The sequence below is a fragment of the Zingiber officinale genome, chromosome 8A (assembly GCF_018446385.1).
Source record: "Zingiber officinale cultivar Zhangliang chromosome 8A, Zo_v1.1, whole genome shotgun sequence".
In the NCBI taxonomy this organism is placed as follows: Eukaryota; Viridiplantae; Streptophyta; class Magnoliopsida; order Zingiberales; family Zingiberaceae; genus Zingiber; species Zingiber officinale.
In genome coordinates, this window is record NC_056000.1 from 101,591,666 (window position 1) to 101,612,699 (window position 21,034).

General features: G+C 40.0%; 1 protein-coding gene across 1 annotated transcript; it reads right to left on the minus strand.

Moving 5' to 3' along the window:
• Nucleotides 1–5,953: 5,953 nt before the first annotated feature.
• On the minus strand, nucleotides 5,954–6,337 carry LOC122011088. The gene has a single exon (XM_042567522.1). It carries the CDS (start codon nucleotides 6,335–6,337, stop codon nucleotides 5,954–5,956), a length of 384 nt encoding a protein of 127 aa, XP_042423456.1.
• Nucleotides 6,338–21,034: the final 14,697 nt, after the last annotated feature.

The following is a 21,034-nucleotide window of genomic DNA, read 5'->3' on the forward strand; positions in this document are numbered from 1 at the left end:
GAGTCTCACCTTCAACGTTTTTTGTCAAAACTTCTTTCTTTTTGTAACCCTACTAAACGACCTCCAAAACTTACGTAAAAATACTCTAAAAATTCCTAAAAATCTCTAGAATATTTTAAAAGTATTTTCAAATATTTTTATGGACTTTTAGAACTTGAAATAGGGAAAATTGGGTCGTTACAAATTTTACTTCGTTCGGAGCCTGTGACGACTCCTACTCGAAGGCCCGTACTCCGTGAGTACTTTCGTTGGGCAATCACTATCAATTCGAATGATGATTAAAAAATAATTAAGTACAAGAATTGACAGAAATAAAATACCGACAAGAGAAGAAGAATTAGACTTAAGAAAGCGCTTTGTCGGAATAGCCTCGCGGTGTCACAGGAGCGTAGAGTAGCAGAGCAAGCAGTAGATTCTCAGTTGATTATAAAGCTCCACCCCTGGGGCTTCTATTATATGCTGCTCTGGGCGCCTGGATCCCTTCCGGGCACCCTGGTGCGACGTGGCAAGTCTAATTAGCGAACTCCACGTGGCGACGACTCGGCTTGGATAAAACTTGCCTCCGGGCACCCGGATCCCCTCCGGGCACCCGGATCCCCTCCGGGCACTCGGACCCCTCTTCTCCAGAAAGTCCTTCTCCTGCAAGAAAAGGTTAGTCAGGGGAAAATATACCCTGCAACACAGATTGTTAGCACAGTTTTATAGAAAAGCAAAGTGAGTATGAATTTAGCAAAAAAGAGTATGACTTAGATTCTGTCTTTCCGAGACCGAAATCTAGTCACGATCTCGACTTAGATATCCGAAATGGATCTAAGCCGGATTGACGCCTAATGTTCCCTTCCCGAGAACGCGTCCTCGTAGTCACTCCCCTCTAGTGACTTACCTCACTTACCTACCAGACGTCCGGTCAGCCCGTCGACCCGTCTGGACTTCGTGCCAACTATCCGGTCAGCCCGTCGACCTAGCTGGACTTCATGCCAGCTATCCGGTCAGCCCGTCGACCTAGCTGAGCTTTGTGCCAGACATCTGGTCAGCTCGTCGACCTGTCTGGACTTCTCCTGCACACTCGATCAAAGTGTTAGACAACAACAACAATCTAACTTTACCTGATTTGTCATTTATCAAAACCTGAGTTAGACCGTTAGTGCAACCCACACCAACAATCTCTCCCTTTTTGATGGAATGACAACCTGGTTAAGTTAGTGAAACAGATGCAAGAAAAAAAACGAGTAAATGGTTTTTAAGTTAGTTTGTATTTTTCAGTTTGGTTTAGCTAACTTAACCACCTAACCCTCCCCCTTTGGCATTCATCAAAAGTAAGCATGGATTAAGTAAGCATAAATACAAACTTCAGAAAAAATAAGAAATAATGTCAAGTTAATCTGGGGGAGTTTAAAACATAGATTATTTTGCTTTTATTTCTTAAATCTTTGAAAAAAAAAAACTATGTCTTGAAAGATAGCTGATTTATAACTTTGTAATTTTGAAAGATAGCTAATTTTTCAAGTATAGTTTTTAAGGTCAAAGTTAAAAATTCAAGTTTTCAAACATAAGTTTTTTTTAAAAAAAAAATCACTTTCTAAAATAATTTTCAAAACTAAGATGATAGTAATTTTCAAAACTAATTTTGTCAAATCAAATTATCAAAATTAAGTAAAATCAAATTTTAAGAACTAGATTTTTAAATTCAATTTTCAAAACTAAGTTAAATCTAATTTTCAAAATCAATTTCCAATAAAAAGTAAAACCCAATTCTTAAAAACAACTTAGTTTTATAAGAGTTAGTTTTCAAAAATAGGTTTAAGAAATTTTTAAGAAACCATTTTTCAAACACAAATTTTAAAATATTTTAAATAAAGGGAAAATTTTAATTAATTCCTCCCCCTGAACCTGACATAAAATTTTGAAAATATTTGCTAAAAATATTCAAAGTTGAATTTTTTTTTAAAATTGAGGTAGAAGTTTCTAGAGAGATTTTAAAGAGAAGATTAAAAAATAACACTTAAGGAGATAATTAAAAAAATAAACCTCCCCCTGAATTTGATACTCCTTTAATTTATTAATCCTCCTTATTTATTACTCCCCCTTAATATAATGCTAAGGTTTGAGTGTGTTAAATTTCAAGTCCTAACACATTTGTCTACCTAAGTGTTCTAGGGGATTTGCTAACACTTATATTATTTACATATTTATCTTTGTATCCTTGATATAATTGTTTATTTGAGTTTGATTAATCAATAATTAATATTAGATTCAGGTGCTTAAGCTTCAGTTTAAGGTTTAATAAGATAAACTTTATTAAATCAAAAACAGTTGGCCATTATCAATAATAATATAATACTTAATAAAATAATTTAAATTTCATATTAATTGATTGAGTTGGTCAATGAAAGTGTTAGTTATAATTATTTTTTTTTTATTTTCTTCCGTTTAAGTGGGATTAATTTAGTTTGAAATTAGCATGGAGTTAAAATTATTAGACACAGTTAAGTAAGGTTTAATTCAAGTCAATTTTAGTTCTCAAATGAAGTTAAACTTAAACAGTTAAGTTCTACTTATTAATAACATAATTAAGTTTAAAGTTAAAGTTAACAGAAATTAAGTTTTTAAGTTAGGTGTCTAAGTTTTAAATGAATTTAAAAGAATTATTATTATTATTATTTTTAAGGGATTTCTAACAGGATTTCTAAAACAGTGTTTAAAAGGATTTAAAATGATTTTTATAATTATTTAATGGCAATTAATATACGTTCAATTCAGTTTTGATTTTAGATTTAAATTAATATCAGTGATTAATTTAGGTTTAAGTTTTAAGTTTAAGTTAAATTTTTAAATTTTAATTGTAATTTCAATATTAAGTTTTAATTAAGTTTTAATTTTCAGTTAGGTTAAATTAAGTTTAAAAATAATTTTCAGATTAAAATAATGTTTAAGGAAAAAAACTTTAAAAACTAAATAATAATTATTAAAGTTTAAATAATCAAGAAGAATATTTTTTTAAGTTAAAAAAATTTTATTAAAGTGAAAAATAATATTAAGAAGAATTTTTCAAAATGATTTATAAAAGATTGAATTTTTAAAACACTTCTTTTTTTTTAAACTGATTTTTGAAAGAGTTTAAAAGTAATTTTTAAATAATTTTTAAAATGATTTTCAAAATAATTTTTTAATAGTTTTTTAAATAATTTCTAAAATAATTTTTAAAAGAGTTTTTTAAAAAAAAATTAAAATGATTTTTAAAATGATTTTTAAAAGAGTTTTTTAAATAATTTTTAAAATAAGTTTAAAATTCTTTTAAAAATTTAAAATAATTTTTAAAAGAGTTTTTAAATAATTTTTAAAATAATTTTTAAAAGAGTTTTAAAATAATTTTTAAAGAATTTTTAAAATAGTTTTTAAAGAATTTTTAAAATAATTTTTAAAAAAATTTTAAAATAATTTTTAAAGAATTTTTAAAATAAGTTTTAAATAATTTTTAAAAGAATTTTTAAAAATAGTTTTTAAAGAATTTTTAAAATAGTTTTAAAAGAATTTTTAAAATAGTTTTTAAAGAATTGTTAAAATAATTTTTAAAGAATTTTTAAAAGAATTTTTAAAGAATTTTTAAAATAATTTTTAAAGAATTTTTAAAATAATTTTTAAAAAATTTATAAAATAATTTTTAAAAAAGTTTTTAAAGAATTTTTAAAAAAGTTTTTAAAGAATTTTTAAAAAAGTTTTTAAAGAATTTTTTTTAAAATAATTTTTAAATTAAAATATTTTTTTTAAATAATTTTTAAGTTAAAATATTTTTTTTTAAATAATTTTTAAGTTAAAAAGGTTTAAGTTTAATTTTTAAATTAATTTTTAAGATTAATTTTTAAAATAATTTTTTTTTTGTTTAAGAAGACTAAGTTTAATTTTAATTTTAATTTTAATTTAATTTAATTTAATTTTAATTTAGTTTAATATTATTTTAATTTTAAATTTAATTTAATCTTAATTTAATTTTAATTTAATTTAATTTAATTTAATTTTAATTTTAATTTTTATTTAAGTCCTTAGTCATCTCACCCGATCTATGTTTTCAATCAGGGAATCCTATAATTTTGTGAGATGAGTTAGTTTCAATTTTAGGGTTTGTTTTTAACTTGTGTTAAATTCAGGTTTAGCTTTGGGTTCAACAAATAGACGTTCTCTGGATAAACTTCTGGGTTATGGTGAGTCACCTGAACATCATTAGAGTAACCATGCCTTCGAAGTTTTCCAAATAGTCCTATCCACTGAACTTAATACAAAACCTTGGTCTAACTAGTTAGGATCCGTAAGGGGTAGCTTCGGCTAGTTCCACTTAGGCAAATGCACCAGGTCGAAGCCATATCTTCCTAGACATGCGCCCGGACCCCTCTTCTCCAGAAAGTCCTTCTCCTGCAAGAAAAGGTTAGTCCGGGGCAAATATACCCTGCAACACAGATTGTTAGCACAGTTTTATAGAAAAGCAAAGTGAGTATGAATTTAGCAAAAAAGAGTATGACTTAGATTCCGTCTTTCCGAGACCGGAATCTAGTCACGATCTCGACTTAGATATCCGAAATGGATCTAAGCCGAATCGACGCCTAATGTTCCCTTCCCGGGAACACGTCCTCGTAGTCACTCCCCTCCAGTGACTTACCTCACTTACCTGGGCTTCGTGTCAGACATCTGGTCAGCCCGTCGACCTGTCTGGAATTCTCCTGCACACTCGATCAAAGTGTTAGACAACAACAACAAACTAACTTAACATGATTTGTCATTCATCAAAACCTGAGTTAGACCGTTAGTGCAACCCGCACCAACAGAATGTACTCCTGTCGTTCGACAGTGTTTGATTTGCTATCAATGAAATCCTTTTGTGATCTTTCCTCATATGCTGTCTTTTTACTAGGGTCCAACTGTATAGTCCCGATCGGCTGCTACGACCGTACCTTTATTATTGGTAGATTTGCTAGGATCATACCTCCTGGGTTTAAGGTCGCCGTTCGACCTGGGGATTTATAGTCGCTGCTCGACTCTGGGGTTTAATGTCGCCGCTCAACGATTTGGTGAAGTCCGGGGTTTAAGGTCGTCGCTCAACCGTCAGTGAAGACCTGGGTTTAACGTCACCGCTCGATGATTTGTTGAAGTCCGGGGTTTAAGGTCGTCGCTCGACCGTCGATGGAGACCTGGGCTTAACGTCGTCGCTCAACGATTTGGTGAAGATAGGGGTTTAAGGTCACCGCTCGACCGTCGATAGAGACCTGGGTTTAACGTCGTCACTCGACGATTTGGTGAAGACCGGGGTTTAAGGTCGCCGCTCGACCGTCGATGGAGACTTGGGTTTAACGTCGCTGCTCAACGATTTGGTGAAGACTGGGGTTTAAGGTCGCCGCTCGACGGTCGGTAGAGACTTGGGTTTAACGTCACCGCTCGATGATTTGGTCAAGACCGGGGTTTAAGGTCGCCACTCGACCATCGATGGAGACCTGGATTTAACGTCGCCACTCGACGATTTGGTGAAGACCGGGGTTTAAGATCACCGCTCGACCATCGATGGGGACTTGGGTTTAATGTCGCCGCTCGATGATTGGGTGAAGATCGGAGTTTAAGGTCGTCGCTCGACCGTCGATGGAGACCTGGGTTTAACATCACCGCTCGACGATTTGGTGAAGACTGGGGTTTAAGGTCGCCGCTCGACCGTCGATGGAGACTTGGGTTTAACGTCACTGCCCGACGATTTGGTGAAGATCGGGGTTTAAGGTCACCCCTCGACCGTCGGTGGAGACTTGGGTTTAACGTCGCCGCTCGACGAGAATTTTGGTAACCTTCCATTTTTCATTTCAATCCTGCACTCGAGGGAAACAAGAAAAATGGAGAGTACACCTTAATTACATTGGTGCACCTTTCATCCAGCTAAGTATGGCTGAAGATGGTTCGCGCTCCACGGACGTTCTAGTTGTCATCCGTCTTCATCCTCTAGGTAGTAGGAGCCCGAGCGAAGCTTCTCCATGACTTTGAATGGTCCGGCCCACGGAGCTTCTAGTTTAATGGTGTCGTCGACCGGCTTCACCTTCTTCCACACAAGGTCGCCGACCTGGAACGACCTCGGGATCACTCGTCGATTGTAGTTTTGTGTCATCCTCTGCCTATAGGCCATCAGCTGAACGGCTGCTTTGTCACACGTCTCATCTACAAAGTCCAGCTCCAGAAGCCTCCACTCGGCGTTTTCTTCGTTGTAGTGCTGTATTCGATTGGATTTGACTCCAATCTCGACCGGGACGACCGCTTCACCACCATACACCAGGTGGAATGGGGTTACCCCCGTGCCTTCCTTGGGGGTCATGCGGATTGCCCATAACACATCGAGGAGCTCATCCACCTAGCTCCCTCCGATGTGGTTGTGTCGAACTCGTAAAATCCGCAAAATCTCCTTATTTGCGACTTCATCCTGTTCGTTACTCTAAGGGTATGCTACGGAGGTGAAGGCCTGCTGGATGCCATACTCCTCGCACCACTCTTTGAGCTTCCATCCAGCGAACTATCTACCATTATATAAGATGAGCCGACATGGAATGCCGAACCGATAGATGAGATGCTGTCAGATGAACTTTTGGACCATCTGCTTGGTTATTTTCACCGGCGGCTCAGCTTCAACCCACTTGGAGAAGTAGTCTATCACAACGAGCAAAAGCTTTTCCTGCCCAGTCACCATGGGGAAGGGTCCCACAATATCCATGCCCCACTGGTCGAACGGGCACGACACAGTGGAAAGCTTCATTTCTTCAGCCGGCCGGTGGGAGAGGTGGTGGTACTTCTGGTAGGATAGACAGTTAGCTACTGTCTGAGTGGCATCTTCCTGTAGAGACAGCCAGAAGTACCTAGCCAACAAAATCTTCCTCGCTAGCGACCTACCGCCCAAATGCCCTCCATAGGAGCTTTGGTGTACTTCTTGCAGCATATAGTTGGCATCTTCCAATCCAACACATTTAAGCAATGGCCTAGAGAAGGCCTTCTTGTAGAGTTGGTCCCCGACTAGGGTGAAACAACTTGCTCTTTTTCTCAATAAGTGAGCTTCCTCCCAATCGGACAGCGTAGCTCCTGATCCTAGAAACTCTATTATGGTTGTTCTCCAATCACTAGGGAAAGTGAGCCCCTCCATCCGATCGACGTGCGCCACCAAGGATACTTGCTCAATTGGCTGAGTAATGATGATCGGCGAGAGTGAGGTTACCAATTTGGCCAGCTCATCCGCCGCTTGGTTCTCTGCTCGGGGGATTTTCTGGATGACTACCTCTTGAAAGTTTGCCTTCAACTTTTTGAAGGCTTCGGCGTACAACTTGAGTCGCATATTACTCATCTCGAATGCTCAAACCAGCTGCTGAGCGGCTAATTGAGAATTAGAGTGGATAAGAACCTTGCTGGCACCGACATGCTGAGCGGCTTGTAGGTCGGCTATAAGCGCCTCGTACTCAGCTTCATTGTTAGTTGCCCGGTACTTTAGTCGAATGGAGAACTACACCCGCTCTTCTTGTGGGGAGATGAGCAGTATGCCGATCCCACTACCCTACCGGGTGGATGACCCATCCATATATACTTTCTAGATCGAGTCGGGTTCAGGATTTTGTACCTCCGTGACAAAATCAACCAAGGATTGTGCCTTGATGGTCGTTAGGGGCTAATATTGGATATCGAACTCGCTGAGCTCCGTTGTCCATTTGATCAACCAGTCGGATGCCTCTGGGTTAAGCAGAACTCTGCCCAGAGGGTTGTTGGTCATCACAATGATAGTGTGAGCGAGGAAATAAGGACAGAGCCTTCGTGCGGCAAGTATTAATGCAAATGCGAGCTTCTCCAGCCCGGTGTAGCGAGATTCAACATCCTTTAATATATGACTCAAGAAGTACACTGGATGTTCTTCGCCATTCTGCCGAACCAACACCGAGCCGACAGCGTGCTCGGTCGAAGACAAATTGATCTGGAGTGGTTCGCCTGCAATAGGCTTAGCTAGTATAGGCAACGAGTTTAGATATGCTTTAAGTTCCTCGAAGGCCTATTTACACTCCTCGTCCCACTAAAACTTGATGGCTCGGCGTAGAATCTTGAAGAAAGGAAGGCTCTGGTCGGACGACTTGGAGATGAACCGTGATAATGTTGTTATCCGGCCGGTGAGGCGCTGAGCTTCCTTCAATTTTCTTGGTGGTGGCATATCTTGGAGTGCTTTTACCTTGCTGGGGGTTGCCTCAATACCCCCTCGGTGACGATATATCCCAAGAAGCACTCACTCTTCGCACCGAACAGACACTTTTGAGGGTTTAACTTGATTCCATATGCCCGGAAGGTCTGGCAGGTCTCCTTGATATCTGCACAGAGATCGGCAGCTCGGAGGGATTTAATTAATATGTTGTCGACATATACCTCCATGTTGAGGTCGATCTGCCGCCGAAATACTTTGTTCATCAGCCTCTGGTAGGTGGCTCCTGTATTCTTTAGGCCGAACGACATTACGTTGTAGCAATACGTACTGTCATTAGTGATTAAGCTGACTTTCTCTTAGTCTTCTCGGGAGAGCGGTACTTGATGATACCCTTGATATGCGTCCAATATGCATATCAGCTCGCACTCGGTCATGGAGTCTACCATCTGATCTATCCTTTGAAAGGGATAAAAGTCCTTTGGGCATGCCTTGTTAAGATCCCAGAAGTCGATGCAGACCCTGTAACGACCCGCCTCCTACTAACTAAGCTATAAGGCCGAGGGTTACATTATGCTGTGCTAAGCTATATCTTAAGGTGCGGAAAACTGAGTTAATTAAAAATTTTACTAACTAATACAATTTCTTCTGCTAATTTCTATTAGATCTGGAATTCATGTTTAAATTACATCTTGCAATGCTATTCCTATGCTAAAGGAGGTAATCTAGGCTTCACGTATGATCAAGGGCTGAAATGAGGGGTTACCAACTGTTATCAGGCCTCCCAATCGATCGGTGAATCGATTGGAGTGGTCTGATTGATCCACTGATCGATTCAGCTTGCTACTGTGCACGGGATAAATTCTGGATCGATCGCCTGATCGATCCAGACTTATTGATCGATCCAGTGATCGATTCCAAAGCTCTCTGTTCGCAACAGAACGCGACTGGATCGATCGGTCGATCGATCCAGGAGCTTACTGTTCGTGGAAAAACTACCCAATCGATCAGCTGATCGATTAGGAACCCTCGAATCGATCGGCTGATCGATCGGGGTTACTGATTTCGTATCAGGAGTCTGATTTCAGCACTGTTTCATGCCCAAATCACATACATAAATTCTAAGGTGGCTGGACAATATTCTAATATCAGATACCAGTATTCTAAGCATGATAACTAGTATTCTAGACATACTTTCACAATTCAAGGCATTTAGATAACTAAGTAAGCAAAGAGTAACATGATAAGAAACGCTAAGTTCTTAAATGTTCTAGTTCTTCCAAGATCTTTATTCCAGGTTCCATCCACACACATCTTCATTGCATTGTCCCCAGCCTCCGCTAATCCATCCTTCCTTTACCTTTATCTGCAGTATAAGGAAAAGAAGTATCTGTAAGCTTGGGAGCTTAGTAAGAAACCATCTACCTCACAAAAACATGCATTTGATGCAATTTATGCTTTTAAAACATGCTATTTGAAATATATGTTGAACATTGCTAAACATGGATTCTAAAACATGGCATAATCACATACGATATATGGCAATCATAGCTAAGCATAAAACTATCATGTGGATCCATAAGAACTAAACTGAAATAAAAGCTGAGCTACACTACTACTAACTAATGCTAAGCTGTCGTGTATTCACATAAACTATTCTGTGAAGTTTTAAAAGTTATTTATCATAAATAGATTAAAATACATAATCATGCTGCTAATGGGCCCGGCAACTGTACTTGCTACGCGCGCATCCCAAACTAAACGCGAGGTAGCTAGTCCCGAATCTAGTAGGATTTACTAGGTTATATAAACCTAGGGACGACTATGGGAGCCCAACCCAAGGACATCTAGTCCAGTACAGTGCCACTGATAAAAGTAAAATACTGGATCATAAGCTAATTAATTTATCTTGCTTTACTAGGTTATCTGAACCTAGAGCTAGGTTATCTGAACCCAGAGGCGACTATGGGAGCCCACCCATTGGATTGTAGTCCCATATAAGCTGAAGCAAGACTAATTATGCTATTTTAAATGCTTCTACTGCATTTACTGAGCTATTAAAATGTCTACGGTAGCATTTTACTGAGCTAAACATTCTATCAAACACTTGGTGTGCACTAGAACACACCCTATGTACTAAAAATCTGCATACGACTAAACAAATGCATAAAAACATACGAATAGCTACTTATACTGCAGGTGAGGGGTTTCTGTAACGACTCAATTTTCCCTATTTCAAGTTCTAAAAGTCCATAAAATATTTGGAAATACTTTTAAAATATTCTAGATATTTTTAGAAATTTTTAGAGTATTTTTACGTAATTTTTGGAGGTCGTTTGGTATTTTTACAAAACGAGAGAAGTTTAGACAAAAATTGTGTAAGTCGAGATATATGGTTAAGTTGTTTTCCAAAAAGGGGTTAAGCTGTGAATTGGATGTATATGGTTGTTTTTAACTTTACAGTAAGTTGATTTTGATCTTATGCAAAGAAAATAAAAACACAAGTATCTTCCTTTGGGTTGCTGTGCAATTCGGCTACTTAGCTGAACATAAGAAGGCCTAGAATTTCTGAATAGCATGTAGTCTCCTTTAAGTTGTGACCTTACTGTTGCTTACTGTTAATTTAGAGCTGTAGCATAGTTAATGTGCTATGAAATGGGCACGAACAGCCCCTTACTGTTAGTTTTGGTTATGCTTTGCATTGGACAAGAACAACCCTATATTTAGCATATCTGGTTAGACCCTTTTGTGCTGTATAGTGGCATGAAAAGCTCTTAACCTAAATACAAAGTGTTAGTTTCTTTGCTATTCAATAAATAGGAACAAACTTGTTTAATAGTGTTGCAAATTCAGTCCTTTGTTAATTTGTAAGCATGATACTCTATTGGGTGTGTGCAGCATTGATCCCTTCATTCCTAGGTTTCATTGCTATTAGTTATACAGGGGCAGATTTTCTAGTTTCCCATTGCTATTGGAATATCATGAGCAGAATTTTAGTGCAGAATTTTAGTGTAGTTAGATCTCGTGGTATGCAGAATTTTGCATTGTAGCTTAGTTCTTCCTTGTTAACTCCATGCACATGATTAGTAAGCTTAAAGTTGCTTTCTTAGCTCTATTTTATAGCATGATTAGTAAGCTTAAAGTTGCTTTCTTAGCTCTATTTTATAGCATGATTAGTAAGATTAGATTAGCTTTCTTTGCTCTTATCACAGCATGTTTTAAAAGTTCAAACTAGCTCTCTTTTGCTCTATTCTAGAGCATGATTAGTAAGTTCAGATGTGCTTTCTTTTCCTTTGTTTTACAGCATGTTTAGAAAGTTTAGATTTGCTTTTCTGTTGCTTTGTTTTATAACATGCTTAGAGAGAGTTTAGATTTGTTTCCCTTGTATTGTTTTTATATAGCATGCTTAGTTAATTGTAATCCTACACTTGTTAGGTATATCTAAAGGATTCCAATAAACTCTAATAAAGGATTATGAGAAAACTGAGTGAAAAGAAAAAGACCAAGGTCTAGTTAAAAAGAGATAACAAGTAAACTAAAGTAAGAGGTTAGTACCCGACTTCCAAGGTTGTCGTTAAACAAATCCAGGTGACCAATTCCAAGGTCTTGGCACTGGTAAGACCAAGGTCTTTACCTCATAGGACTAGAGGCTCGCTACCTCAGTCACTATTAGAGAGCACGCAAAACAAAGATGGTACTAAGCTTGGGCCTAAAGAAGAAGAAAAGAAAAGAAGAACAAGAAGAAGAAAGTGAAAGAGAAATTAAAAGTCTTAATTTCTAGTATAAGAAAAGTAAGAAGAACAAGAAGAAGAAAGTGAAAGAGAAATTAAAAGATTAATTTCTAGTATAAGGATATAAGAAAATGAAACAAGTTTTATGCTTAGAATCAATAAAAGTTTAGTTCTTTAATTCTAAGCCTACAATAGTAGTTTCCTTATTTTCCTGTCAGTTAGTGAGCATGTTTAGTATTCAGTTTTATTTCTGTATACCATGAGTACATGCAGCCTTGCTTTAGCATTTCAGTTTCAGTATTATTACATTACTTTTATGCACTTCGAGTTTTTGTGAGATAGATTAGTACTTACTAAGCATTTTCGCTTATAGTTTTGTTTTCTTTCCTCCTACTGCAGATAAAGAAAAAGCTAAGATATGAAAGGGAGGCGACAGGATGGTGGTGGTGATGAAGGTGTGTGATGTCTGGACTGTGGAGAGATTCAGAATTAGCTGACAAAACTGTTAAGACTTTCTGTTTAATTCTTTTAGATTTCCTTAAGTGTTATTTTGAGTTGAGACTGTATTTAAGTTTATTCCGCACTTGTAAGTAGTTCACTTGTATTATTAGTGGAGTGATGTAGTTGGTTGCTTTGCTAGAGTAGTTTCTTTCTTTTACTTTGGATTTATTACTGCGTGGTTGTAAATAAAATGTGTTCCAGCCGCCTGTGGCTGCGTATATATTGCTTGTATTATGGATTTGGTCACCGGTACAGGGGAGACTCTGCCAAAATTTTTCGGTAGGAATTCCCCTGGGTCGTGATAAATCTAAGTGTCGCTGATAATAGCATAAGTGACACTAGTAAGTAGAGTAGTAGTTAGGTAACGGTCGCCCTTAGAGAGTAGTAGTAAGAAGGGTGGTCGTTACAGTTTCTTACATCCTGCGCTAAATTTCCTTACGATCTGATCGCTAGGTTTTCCGGAAAAATGATCTTCTCGACAATCCTCTTGCTTCTACGCGTTCTTCTTGCGGAGAGGAGTGTCCTCGTACCCTTGATGTTGCCGGAAGATACTCCTATGGCCCTAGGGATGGAACCCTAGGTTCTTCCTTGGACTTGGGCGTCGAGAGGATGAGGAGGAGAAGATGGCGGCGTGAGGGTTTGAGGGAGAGGAAAAGTTACGATGAAAATAATTCTCCTCTTAATTTCCTATTTATATTAAGTGGTTAATTCACCCAACTTAAATATAAATATAATTGATTCCCTTTTCTTTCAGCACGGCCCTGCTGGGTTCACTTGGTTACTAGAGTTATCTATAAGACTTAGAGTCCTATAGGTCTCGGGTTCAATTCCCGCTTAGGCTATTTTACGTTTCTATTTATTTTTGCTACTTCCATTACTCTAAAAATTCCATAAAAATATCCTAAAATTCTAGAAAAATAATAGAATATTTCTAAAATTAATTTTGAGAAATTTTTGGGCGTTGCAGACCCTCCATTTATTGCCCCGCTTGGAGACCAGCACCATGTTGGCGAGCTAGCTCAAAAACTGAACCTCGCGTATGTGTCTGGCCTCCAGTAGCTTCTCAATCTCTGCTCGGATAATCAGGTTTTGCTCAACGCTGAAGTCTCTCTTCCTCTACTTCACTGGCCGAGTGTCTAGTCGGACATGGAGCTCATGCTGCGCGACGCTCGGGGAAATGTCGGGCAGCTCATGTGTTGACCATGCAAAGACATCATGATTCTACTGAAGGCACCTGATCAGTTCGGCCTACTGCTCCGCCTCCAAGTCAGACGCTATGAAGGTCGTCGCCTCTACTCGACTCGGATGTATCCGGACTTTCTCTTTCTCCTCATAAACCAAAGTAGGGGGCTTCTCAGTTATGGTGCTTACCTCCATCCGAGGTGTTTTCCGAGCGGACTTTGCCTCAGTCTTGATCATCTCGACATAGCATCTTCGAGCGGCCAGCTGATCCCCCTTTACCTCTCCAACTCCATCTTCTACCGAGAACTTAATCTTCTGGCAGAAGGTTGAGACAATTGCTCGGAATTCATTGAGGGACGGTCGGCCCAAAATGACATTGTAGGCTGAGGGGGTGTCTACTACGATGAAGTTGGTGGCCCTTGTCCTCCGAAGTAGTTCCTCCCCGAGCGAGATGGCCATCTTGATCTGGCCAATCGGCAAAACTTCATTGTCCGTGAACCCGTATAAAGGGGTCGTCATTGGCAACAGCTCACCTCGGTTAATTTGGAGTTGGTCGAATGCCTTCTTGAAAATGATATTGACTGAGATGCATGTGTCAACAAATATACGGTGAATAGTATAATTGGCGATTACCACTTGAATAATGAGTGTGTCGTCATGCGGCACTTCAACTCCTTCGAGATCACGGGGGCCGAAGCTGATCTTGGGTCCGCTGGCCTGCTCCCAGCTAGTAGCCCACCGCATGGATTTCTAACCGCCGAGCGTGTGACTTCCTAGCTCAATTGGTATCCCCGCCGGTCGGCCCGCCAGCTATGATGTTGATTTCACCTCGTGCGGTGTTACTTCTATTTTCTTCCTCCCAAGCGGACGGCCTGCTTCGATCGCATGCGGCTCTGGGCGGATCGGTGCTTCTCTGATGAGGTTGCTGTGGTGATCTTCTTGTGTCCTATCACCGATCGGAACTATGATGCTCGTGTCGCCAGTCAGGAGAGGCGGACCGGTAACGATAACTCTTAGGTGCTGGTTGGACAACCGGGTTGAATCCGCGACAGTCGTGAGTGTTGTGAGTTGCAAACTGATGGAATGAGTAGAACAAAGGGGGGCATACCTTCCCCTTGGGTTTCAGTCGCTCGACCGCAACATGTTGGACGGTGTGTGGCCTTGCTTCCAGGTGTGGGCGTACTCCTTCGGCTCGGGGCCCTCTCGGAGGTTGATGGTTGACCAACGCCCTTTGTTCGACCCCCGAGGGTGACTCGGATGCTGCCTCCTTCCTTCTTGCTGCCTGAGCTTCCTCTACATTAATATACTCATTGGCCTTCTTCAGCATGTGGTCGTAGTCATGGGGCGGCTTCCAGACGAGTGATCGGAAGAAGTCCCCATCCACGAGCCCTTGCATGAACGCATTCATCATGGTCTCGGACAAGACCGAGGGGATATCCATCGCCACTTGGTTGAAGCGCTGGATGTAGGCTCGGAGAGTCTCCCTCTGGCCCTGCTTCATGGAGAACAGGCTAACGCTTGTTTTCTGATAGCGTCTGCTGCTCGCGAAGTGGTGAAGGAATGTCGTTCAGAAGTCTTTAAAGCTTCTAATCGACCCGTCCGGCAACCTCTGAAACCACCATTGCGCCGAGCCAGAGAGAGTGGTGAGGAAAACTCGGCACTTGACTCCATCTATGTACTGATTAAGGGTAGCGGCGTTATCAAACTTACCGAGATAGTCGTCCGGGTCGGTCGACCCGTTATATTCTCTGATCGCCAAGGGAGCATAGTACCTCGGCAGTGTACCTGTAGAATAGCCTCGGAGAATTGTCAGTTGATCCGCTTGGGCGAAGAATCAACTCGAAGAGCTTTGCCCTTTCTTGCGTCCCGAATAGGAGCCTCGTCTGAAGAAGAGCCCCTGTCCTGGTTGGCCTGAGCAATCCCTGAGGGCGTCTGAAATAATGCCCAGTGAAACGGAATGGGCCCTAGTGGAACCTCTCCTAGAGTGTCGGTCAGCATCTTGTTCTGTCCCCATATAGAGAGTTGCTCCGGCCGGTCTTCATGCGCCACCCAGCCTCCCGAGGCTAACGTCGCTTGTTGCGCCAGCCAGTCGTCTAGTGCCTTTTGTTGCTGCAACTCGGATATCTTTGCCACTCGTACTTGAATGAGTGCATCAAGCTCCTCTGGAGTGAGCGTCACAGTGTGGAGACGTCCAGCTTCCTCCATCTCCTCGTCTCGGATTCAGGTGTGTTCTCATAGACGACGCCAAATTTAATCCTGTCCGAGAGTGAGTCAATGGATGCTGGTAAGGTGGCGCTCACGTTGACTGGATGTCGACTGAAGATGACGTGGATCTCCGACAAGCTGAGCCTGCAACCACACGTCGTTATTACCGAGTGAGGGAGGGGTTCCCCGACGATGGCCCTCTAACGCTCAAGTCAGTCACTGGTGGCAAGCGAATGAAGAATAAAGTAGAGAGAAAGGAACAGCAACGTAACTGTAGCTACAGTAGTGAACATACCACTGTCAAAGCGTGGGGGTCCTTATATAGGACTACCGGGAGGCGCATGCACGCTTCCCGAGGTGTACACGTTTCTCAAAGCATACTTGGAAAAGACGTGTCAAAAAAGCATGCCTGATGCCATACCCGAACAACCCAGCATATCCCTGACGTACAGTGGAAGCTTCTGTTGGACCGTTGCGGCCGGCTAGAAGGGGGGTTGAATAGCCTGCTAAAAAAAAACACAACCCTTCTCGAACTTTCAATAGAACACTTGCGTAAAATCGAAAACCAATAAGTTAAAACAGAAAAAGAAGAGGCACCAGATGTTTACTTGGTTACAATCGGGGAGGTTGTTAATCCAAGGAGTGGAACGCACTAGAATATCTCCTTCAGGCAGAGAAAGCTCTTATAGCAATGAGAGCATAAAAAGAAAGAAGCTAATCTAGAGATTGAGCGTACAAGTGTTGAAGTAACAATTTCTGAGTTGTTGAAAAGCTTCTAGACTAAGGCTGTATTTATAGCCTTGGTCGGGGTGCCCCGAAGGGGTTCCGGGCACCCTGGGGGGATAAAACTTTATCCCCCAACGTTCAGATCGCGATTGACGTGATATGGTCAAAAAGTCAACTCTGGGCGCCCGGAAGGGTTCCGGGTGTCCCGGTTGCGAAAGTCAATCCCGTTGACTTTTTCAACCCAGGTCTTCTACTCCGGCTCTGTTCGCCTCAGACCGAGTCTTTCGCTCGCTTGGGTGATCTCTTCCATCCCGAATAGGACTCACCCGAACCCAACTTCCAGTCTTCTCGAGCAGGCTTCCGTTCCGGCTTCTCGTCCCTCGGAATCGCCGCGTGCTTCCTTCTCGTCCGCCAGCATACTCATCCGTAGTCTTCATCCCTCAGTCGCACCCCGTGCCAACCTTCCAACTAGCTGCATCTTTTGCTCCTTGAGCAGTCTTCCGCTCCGGCTTCTCGTCCCTCGGAACCACCGCACGCTTCCTTCTCATCCGCCGGTGTACTCTTTCGCAGCGCCTCGTCCCTCGGACGCACCGCGTGCCGTCCTTCTCGCTAGCTACGTCTTCCGCTCGACTACCTGTGCTTCTAAGCTCCTACACACTTAGACACAAGGTTAAAAATACACAGGACCTAACTTAACTTATTGATCACACCAAAACAACCTTGGGGTTCCAACAGCTTCCACAGTACGATTCTTTGCCCGACCATGCCGCCGACCATGTAGCCCGTCGGTAACACTGGTCCCTACGAAGATATCGCCAACCTCTCCTCTTGTCTGTTACTGGGCCGAGTGGGAGAGCCACTCGTCCAGTCGCTCGGCCAGCTTATCGTCTGGGTGATACAATGGTCGGGCCGAGTATCTGCTCGGCCGATGGCCTACTACTCAGTTCCTCCCTGCCATGCGAGGGAGCCCTGTCTGCCAAGTCGAGGCTGCGTCCACTACTTGGCCAAGCGGAGTGGTCGCTCGGCCTTCGTCCCTCCCTGCTTCGAGCTTTATGAGCGTCGGAAGCTTGGTGTTTGACCGAGCTGTCGAAGTGTCAGATCGGCTACTCTTCCTGCTAACCTGGAAGGTAGTTCACCCGATCGGACGCCTGCCTAGGATGTTGACCACTTTGACCTCCTGCCAAGCGGGCCCCATCTTACCACCGGATCAGCTCACAACTTCAAATCTTTAAAGTTGCTAGTATAATTTTGTTTACAGGTTTTTAATCATTGTAGTTCTAATATTCAATTCTTATAATCTTATTCGAACTTCTAGCGGATTATCCATCAAAAGCACTCAATGAGTATGGGCCTTGATGTAAGAGTCGTCATAGGCTCCTAACTAAGTAAAACTAACTTATGTCATCTCTTTGTTTTTCTTTCTTCTTTATTTCCATTGTGTATTCTGTGTTTTTCAAAAAAAAAAATATATGAAAAGCTGCAAGTACTATTCACCCCCCCTTCTAGCGCAAGGATCCTACATAATACACTTAGATTACATTAGGTTAGATGTTTACTTTACTGTTTCATAAATTCATTCTCAGTTGTAGCTTAACATGTTCACAATTCTTTTAGTGAGTACATCATGTTGCTATCATTTTTTTCTTGTTTGTAGTTTAGTGATTTCTTGTTTACGTTGAATTCCATTCCTCATTCTTGGTGTTTGAAATCTAAAATCCAAAACCCTAATTTCAAATAACTTGATCCTAAGATTAGAATTCATCAGCTACAATCCTTGTGAAATATGATCTGAGTTGCCCTATACTGTAATAGTGTAGAAGGGGTTTCAGTACTTTATTATTTGTAAATGTGTCATGAAAACACATTTATTAGTATATTTAGATTTTCTATTACTTTTTCATTACCTTGCAATTACCTTGCAGTTACCTTTACAAATACTTGAAGAAAGAAAATAGAGCTAAGTATGTCTCATTTGCGGATCCTAATCACATACCTACATGCTGTGTGGGCAAAGACGGTAGGAAATTGTCACAACATATTGTTTCTCAGTTGGGAGCATCGTATAGAGATAGCATCTGCTTCATCCCATACAACATTAGGTAATATTTTAATTATTAATCAATTCTTACTATCTACTAATCAATATTATATTTTCATTTGTGCAGATACCATTGGATCCTTACTATAATTAATGAAGATAATAATATGATATATTTATTGGACTCTTTGAGCAATAGGAATCGAGACCATGCTTGGCAAACTATTGTGACCAAGTAGGTAGTAGATTATTAGAGGTTGAAAAAATAACTTTATATTTTTTTACAATATAGTGGGGTCAAGATATGCAATGCATCAAGGTGTATTTCAAAAGGACCAGTTTTAAACAATTGATGGTATGTATTGTAACTATATATTTATACATCAATTAATAATTCTTATTATTTGGATTATGACTTATTGCATTACATTTTCAATTTCATTAGGGTAATCTAAAATAAAATGATAGTGTTAAACGTGGATATTGTGTAATGTAGTACATGAAAGAAATAGTCTTGGATGAAGATCCACAATTGGAGAGGGAAGTGAATTTATTTTTTATGAAATATCTTCTTTATGAAATATTGAGTCATTTTGCATTAGCCCTCAAATTTTTGTTAATGCTTCAATTTGCAGCATAAAAAAACAAACAATATTACAATCAATCTCAGTATGATGAAGTCAGAAGTGAATGGCGTGAATTCATCTACTTCTATGTGGATGCCTAAGTATAGGCTGTGATATAAATTTTGGATTGTATTTAGATATTTATGGATTCAAAAGCTTTTGGGTTATGGTTAAATATGTCTTTTATGAATATACTTTTGTATTGTATTTGATAGATATTTGTGATATATTTGTTCAATTTTGATAGTGAAAAATATTGTATTGTAGTAAAATATTATGATATACACTTTTATCAATTAAAATTATATTGTAGTAAAATACGGACAATTGCTTCAACACTTAGAGTAATACAACACAAAATAATTTGATAAATCTAAATAGTGGTGTAGTTAAATAAACTATTTACTTCGCAATAATCAAATTTGTAAAGACATTCATATAAATTACTTCGCTAAATTGAATTTTTTTTATTGTAGTAAAATATACTCTATTACTTCTATACTACGATGAAGTAATATAATAAATACTTCAACCAAGTCAAATTATGTAGAAGTAAAATTAAATATTTACTGTACCAAAATATAAAAATTGTGAAGTCGTATATATATTTTACTTCGTCAATTAATATAACTTATGAAGTAATATATCATCAACCACTTCGGTACTTTTACTGACTTTGATGAAGTAATAGAGCCTTTTTACTTCGAAAATGGCCTAATTTTGAATCAGGTTTGGACCGGCGATAGACTTTGGTCTTATTTTGTAATTGTATGGTGAAGTAATAAATTGACTCTTTTACTTCACGTGTGTCTACTTCGATAATTATCTGCCTATTACTTCAGATAATATCCCAAGTCTATTACCGATTTTTACATAGTGACATCTATGCTTCTCGAACTTAGTCTAATGGTCGATGAGAAATTTTGATGGGTACAAAGAACTAGAGAGACCAACTCCATAATTGAGATTATGGTTAATCCTTAATTAATTGTTTATGAGATGAGCGCAACAATAGGACACTCATATATCTTGACTAGATGATAGAGGTTAATAATTGGTTGGTATTAATTTTGTCCATTTGAGTGACAATGATCCCGTCCGAAAACTGAGTCGGATGAAGGCGGGCCTCGATGTACTGGGGGTTGACAGAAAGTCACTGCAGCATCTGATCTATCTGGCACTCTCCGGAAGGGTTCACACGGGCGGATGACGAAGGGTGAGGACTAGGATGATGTCGCTAGGGCTCTGCGCACACTCAGACAAGCCCATGAGTCAGAGACCAGAAACTAGGGAAAAAGTCCCCGGGTGAGGCCCTCCGACGCTCAAGTCAGGTATTTTTTCCCAGAAGCACAGAGAAAGGATGAAAAGTGAAGATGAGTAAGAATGACAAGTGAGCGTACCTGCGTAAGGGACAAAGCATCCCTTTTTATACCGCAACGGATTCTTCTGGAGTCTGACGGGTGTCAGGGAATGTCATATGTCAGGCTTTATCTAGCAGTGGGTGACACGCGGCATCTTCTTATAGGTCTAGAAAGGAATCAGAGTGTTGTAAATACCTGACCATTAGCATATTCTCTGACAGGCAGTGATTATTCTCTGACAGGTGGTTACGATTCCTTGGACTGCTTGTCGCATAGCGTCCAGCCTCCTTCTCTTGTTATCCCTGCCCTGGCTCTTGATGTTTGCTAATCCCGACCTGTACGCTATGCTTGTGTCGTAGGGCTAGAAGCCCGACCTGTATCCTTGTCTATATACCCTGTGCTGCAAGGCTAGAATCCCCGACATATATCCTTGGTTGGCCAATCCCGACCTGTACGTTATGTCATATGCCACAAGGCTA